General features: G+C 42.9%; 1 protein-coding gene across 1 annotated transcript in view; it reads right to left on the bottom strand.

The window, feature by feature from the left end:
• Positions 1-6,324, bottom strand: part of DNAJC13 (DnaJ (Hsp40) homolog, subfamily C, member 13) — a 47,219-nt gene that overhangs the window by 11,097 nt on the left and 29,798 nt on the right. The window contains exons 35-42 of the mRNA XM_010154443.1: positions 6,097-6,232; positions 4,800-4,984; positions 3,770-3,844; positions 3,449-3,568; positions 2,240-2,419; positions 1,179-1,346; positions 470-583; positions 40-156 (exon numbers count right to left, since the gene is read on the bottom strand). Coding sequence (XP_010152745.1) covers positions 40-156; positions 470-583; positions 1,179-1,346; positions 2,240-2,419; positions 3,449-3,568; positions 3,770-3,844; positions 4,800-4,984; positions 6,097-6,232 — 1,095 coding nt within the window. The remainder of the gene's footprint in view (positions 1-39; positions 157-469; positions 584-1,178; positions 1,347-2,239; positions 2,420-3,448; positions 3,569-3,769; positions 3,845-4,799; positions 4,985-6,096; positions 6,233-6,324) is intronic.

Genomic DNA, 6,324 nt, shown 5'->3' with positions numbered 1-6,324 from the left:
AACAGTCCCTGCAGCAGGAAGGTTTTAGCTACATCTCACCTCTAGTTGGAAGGTAGGGACCTCATTGTAGACTCTAACAAAAATCTCTCCCACAATCAGTTCCTTTGCATGGTCACTGAAGACAAAATCAGATCCATAGCTCTTGTCACAATCACCCTTTAAGCAGAGAGAAGCAGCATGAGCTCAGACAGAAAACAATCTTGTAGAATGGGTAAAGCTATGACCCAGTAAAAACAGACAAAGCTTTGGCAAAGGTCAGAAGCTCAAGACTGTCTGAATCATTACAAGAAATGAACTGGCAAACTCCTAATTTTTTGTTTTCTTCTTAAGAGCACTTAATGAAGAAAGTGACTTAGGAATAGACAACAATGAATACTTGTATTAGCTATACTACTGCATTACAAGTGGATGTACCAGAACATGAAACACAAAAAAACAGTATTGGGAATTAAAGTGAAGAGTGCCTTACCCTCTTAATCATGCTTTCTTGCTGAGATTCCAAAAACTCAAGTAATTCAGCTCTTGTTCCATTGTTCCAGATCAAGTAGGGGTTCTCTGTGTTACTGTTAAGCATCTTCAGAGTCTAAGAAATAAGGAATTTACATAATTTAACATGTTTACAATGGTCTAGGATCATTGTGCACAGTAATCAGCATGTCTCATGATATTAGTTAATGCAATCTCATTGACTACTAGACTAATTTCATAAGCAAGTTTAAAGCATCAAGTTTCCCATATACTGGAAAAACCGTGTGTGCAAGTTATTTGGCACAGTACCATCTATTCTGATTTTTCTTCATTCTCTTTGAGCCACACTTATTTCAGATTCTCCTTCTATTTTTGACAGTGAGCAGCAACTGTCTGCAATACCTCATAGCAGGTAACTTCCTCAGCACCACTTTTCATGAGAGAAGTTTAGCGTTTGCTCTCCATCATTGTTATATCCATAAGCCTTCAACAACTCAACTTCTTTGCTCCCGTATTTGTTTTGCAAATACTGTTCTATAGGGTATTATTCCTGTCCTTACTGTTTGAGGCTAAGACAGTTCTTCCCTGCAGTTAAAAATTGCACTAGTGTTCTCTGTATCAGGTCGGTCTAAGAGAGTTCAGTGCTTTAGAAGTGACCAGGTATTCCTTCCATAAATCACCAGAGGAAGTTCTGGCCAACAGAGGCTTACCTCAGTGGGACTGACCACAGCGAGTTTCCTTGCAATATAGGGTGTCAGCATTCCAGACAAGCTTTTCCTGATGGCTGGGTTTTCAGGTGTAGCTTGTTCTTCAGAGAGATACCCTCCAAGGCGACTCAAGGCCAGCAGACTGAGCTTAGCAAGGCTATTTGCTACCTCCTGAAAAATACACAGAATATTATAAAAAAAAACAACCCTAGAGCTTACCAAAGAAATACCAGAATAGCCAGAGTTGTCCAACACTTCTGCACCAGAACAAACAGAATTAGTATTCTCTATTTACCTGCATCACTAATTATTCACTGATGGCTAATAAAACACTGGGTGCTGCAGAACAGCATGATACGGTAACTGTGTTGTGGGTTTAATAAATGTAGACAGACAAGAGCAGTGATAAGCAGGAAAAACAGGGGCACCAAGATGAGCTGAAGATACAGAAGCTATTTAGTGTAATAACTTATGACCAGACAACAGTTCCTGCTAGCACAAATACCAGTGTAATGGGCCTTTTTTGACAGCGATACAAGAGTTAGTAACTCATTAGACTGTTCCAAGCTCGTGGCATCCAGTAGCTGAGGAAATCATGTCATCCTTAGAGTGTCACCATCTAAGGAAATAGGAGTGTGAAGCCACTGGCACAGCTGTGGGAGAAAAGGACAGCACAGTCCTGAAGCAGGTATTTCAGCTAAGTCTGTGGTATCATTAGACAACTCCTTCAGTTGAACCAGAAGAGTAAAGACACATTCTTCTGAAGGCACAAACTTGCTTTTTTGCTATTCGCTGTAGATAAGTCTCTTGCATTAAGTTTATTAGAAGCTACAGGTTTTGGCAGCTGCAACATCTGAACTCCAAACATGAGCTACTCTAACAAAAGACAAAACCCAAACAACGTTTACACTACTATATAAAAAACCCCTTCCACAACTGCGCTGTTAACATTACTGTTCATGTAATTCAGTGATTCTAACAAGCATTTGGGCCCTTATTTTGTTAATAAGAGGTGGCAAGCGACAACCATTGGTGTCTGAAAGCCTGCTCCTTGTTAACATTACCTGGTGATTGGAATCTTCACTCTTCTGAATGCCGCTCTCCTCCAGCGTGTAGTCATAGCTGAAGAGGTAGCCCAGTAAGTACCACAGGACTCCAGCTTGGAACAGGTGTGTCTGCAGCCAGTAATCCAAGGCAAAGGAGCTAACACACTCTACTCCCAGAGAAGCTACTCGTGGTATGTTCTGAGGGAAGAAAAAGAGTTTGCCTCAGTACTTGTGACCAAAGAGAGCCAACTAGCTTCCTTACCAAACAAAGGCTTAAAGCCAAGACTTGCTAATTCTGGATACTAGTTAGGCAGCCCAGAGATGAGAACTGAGGTAGACAGAACAACATCCACAGCTGAAGTGTCTGGTAGCCAAAACACATGGCTAATTAGAAAGCACCCTTCAAAGGAAGAGTTTTGAACGGTTATTTCATATGATTAGAAAGGAGCATTGATGAACTTGTGGAAAAACAATTTAAGAAGATGCCAGATTCCCAAGTAAGCTTCTTATGGCAACACATGTGTTCTGCAGGGACTGAAGAACACGCAAGCATCTACAGACAATTATTATCATCTGGTTTTACAGTCTTCTGTTTCCACATACCCCATATGAAAAGTTCAAGACCAGCTTTCCTTTCTTAGTTTAGCCAAAATTCAGCACTTTATGTAACATAAGGTAAGTTCTAAAGAGCTAAGTGGCAACAAAAACTTCTTGAATATGGTTTCCAGAGTTTATGCTGATCTAGGAGTCAATCTGCCTAAGATCCAGCTGTAGTAATTTCATCTGCTGATTTAGTACAGTAAACCAATCAGATAAACATGCCATTTAAAAGGTAAAAGTAGCAAAATGCAAGCATTATGCAGGTTTAAAGTCCACTAAATGGATTCAAATACCAGTGGATGTAAAGCTGGACATGAGCCGGCCGTGTGCGCTGGCAGCCCAGAAAGCCAACCGTATCCTGGGCTGTATCAGGAGAAGTGTGGCCAGCAGGTCGAGGGAGGGGATTCTCCCCCTCTGCTCTGCTCTGGTGAGACCCCACCTGGAGTGCTGCATCCAGCTCTGGGGCCCTCAACATAAGTGTTGGCAACAAGGCAGTATAGAGTTCTGTATTCCATAATGATTAGCTAGGATCTTATGGAAAGGTTTGCTCAGTCTCTGCAACTGTCTCATGTCCCGTAAAATAGAACATTCCCCTGAACAATGAACAGTTGAAAAAGGAGCTCTTACCTTGCCATAATACAGTAGTCTACAGAGGTCCTTAATGATGTTAGGCATTTCTGTAATCTTCTCTCTGCATTCCTCAAACTGAGCTGCCACGCTGTAACACTTACTGATATACCCACATACCTATGAAAAGCAGTATTTTATTGGTCCCAAGTGGAAGGGAAATGCATGTTTACGATCCTAGTCTTTAATATATATAATACTACATCAATATTTTACATTATGCATACATGCACATTTACATTTATTATCCTATTTTATATATACACTATAATATATAGTGTCTTCTGAGAAGCTGATACAGTTAAAGTTGCTGCAACGTACCTGTACAGACATATCATCTGGTTTACTAGAACGAGTCAAGACTGCTACACAACGATTAAATGCTTCCTGCAATACCTGTGAGGATTGGATGAGGTATAAGTTCAGTCGCAGCAAGAACTGATAAAGGCTGGCAGAAATAGAACATGAGCTGGTAAACCCATTTTTAATGTCTGAAGGGAAGCATTTGTCAAAATCTGCTGCTTGCTCAAATGGTTTGTAGGTGAAAAATTACTAGCAAGTGCTGGTACTAGCCCTTGGTGCTATCTACTCTGAAGCATTCTCACACACGAGCCAATACCTCAGTGAGTTTGCAGACAGCACCAAGTTGAGTTGGAGTGTTGATCTGCTGGAGGGTGGAAAGGCTCTACAGAGGAATCTGGACAGGCTGGATCGATGGGCCAAGGCCAACTGTGTGAGGCTCAACAAGGCCAAGTGCTGGGTCCTGCACTTGGGATAACAACCACCCCCTGCAACGCTACAGGTTTGGGGGGCCGAGTGACTGGAAAGCTGCCTGGCAGAAAACCTGGGGGGGTTGGTCAACAGCCGGCTGCATATGAGCCAGCAGTGTGCCCAGGTGGCCAACAAAGCCAACGGCATCCTGGCCTGTGTCAGGAACAGTGTGGCCAGCAGGACTAGGGCAGTGACTGTCCCCCTGAACTGGGTGCTGGTGAGGCTGCACCTCGAGTACTGTGTTCAGTTTTGGGCCCCTCACTGCAAGAAGGACATAGAGATGCTGTAGTGTGTCCAGAGAAAGGTAATGGAGCTGGGGGAGGGTCTGGAGTCTTGTGAGGAGTGGCTGAGGGAGCTGGGGGTGTTTAGCCTGGAAAAGAGGAGGCTGAGGGGAGACCTGATCGTTCTGCAAGAGGCTTCTACTGCATCCAGAGAAGATACAGTAAGAATGGACAAATGTCTCAAGACCAAAAAGTAAGTCTCATTCGCATCTGATGTCCTGTGCATTGAGGATCTAGGATTTTTAGCTGTGGAAAAGCTATGCTAAAAAATTAATTTCAGTAAGTTCCTTTCCATTTACCTCAATTCCACTTTCCCTTCTCAGTTCTTCTGCATTTAATGCTGAACAATTGACAGTATGGAAAGCAAGTTCTGTAGCAGCAGGCAACAGAGGAGACTCTTTGGAAAACAAAAGGTCATCTGATGTTTCGATGGTAATAGTCTTTATCAGCATAGGATAGCCTGCATACTTGTAAGGTTTCAACTCTGAAAGAGGAAAAAAGTCAAAGTTTACACATATGCAAGGTCTAAGCGATGTAAACCACCACATAATTTTCAGTGGAAGACATCAGATACATAGGAGTCAAAAAAGCCAACACCTGGGAGAGCTAGAGCAAGACCAAGCAGCCCAACAACCTGACTCCTTTTCACTTAAGGCTGTTCATGCTAGAAGCTGACAGAGCTTCATGAAAGAAACTCATTTGAGACTGAAAAAAAGACTTGTCTCCAGCTCAGCAAGCCCCCAGGCTCAGAGCTTTCGAAGTGATAAGTGTCTCCAGAGAAACACAAGTGTAGCTTTGTCTTAGGCACTGTAACAATAACCTTCTAAGGACCTTTTCCAGTTTGACACAGCAATCGTAGGTTTTAAATAATTGCATTCTTCATTCCTTTAGGGTTTAGCAACGGTCAAGTTGCAGCATGATTGTGAGCCGATCTACCTAGGCCTACAGTAACGCTGTCACTGTCTCCACACAACTGACAGGGCTACGATTACCTACGGGGTTCTTCATTCATTGTAGTTACATTATAGCGTAACACGTAGCAAAACACTTCCGGCTCCGAAAGCCTTGGGCAGGCCAGCAGCGGCCAGCCAGGGACTGCAGCTAAAAGCCCAGGGTTAGGGTACTCAGGGCTTTCTCTTTCCCAGCTGGGCAGTGAACAGGTAGCAGTGCAGCACACCCACCAAAGGAAATTCATCAGAATTTCTGCATTACTGTCTCATTTTTAAACAGCCACACGAGTGTAACCTCCTTTATACCCAGACTCTGCCATCTGAGTACCAGAGGACTGAGTACTAGAGAGGCCTTTTCTGCACAGACAGAATTGTAACTCTCAGTTACACAGAGGAAGATTCAGACTGACTTGTTCCGGAGCAGAGAAGAGCTATTCATGCTTTTGTGAATTGAGTTGTACTGCAGATCAAAATACGGCTTTCTTCCATGAAATAATTTGAAGCCCTTCACCACAGCTACATAATGCTGTGGCAAGCCAGAAGCCAGATCAACAAAACAGACTCAAAACCACAGGCAACTAAGAGCTGACCACAATGGCCACTAAAGAAACGAACACAAGCCGTTGTTCTGAGGCAGCATGCTTACCTTCCTTATGCCTGTTGAAAAGGATGCTTTGAGTTTTCAAGATCAAAATTATATTTTCTGGATCTGGCCCATCTATCACCTTGGCAGACTTTGTGCACAGAAACTCATATGCTTTATTAACTTTTTCAAACATATCCTGCAAATAAAGAGGAAGTCATGAGTAGCTAAGAACCCCCATAACTACTGTAAACTACAGCATCAGTTTAGATGCAGGTGGAAAAGCATTCC

The sequence above is a fragment of the Eurypyga helias genome, unplaced genomic scaffold (assembly GCF_000690775.1).
Source record: "Eurypyga helias isolate BGI_N326 unplaced genomic scaffold, ASM69077v1 scaffold16336, whole genome shotgun sequence".
NCBI lineage: Eukaryota > Metazoa > Chordata > Aves > Eurypygiformes > Eurypygidae > Eurypyga > Eurypyga helias.
This window is presented reverse-complemented; position numbering and strand designations above follow the sequence as displayed.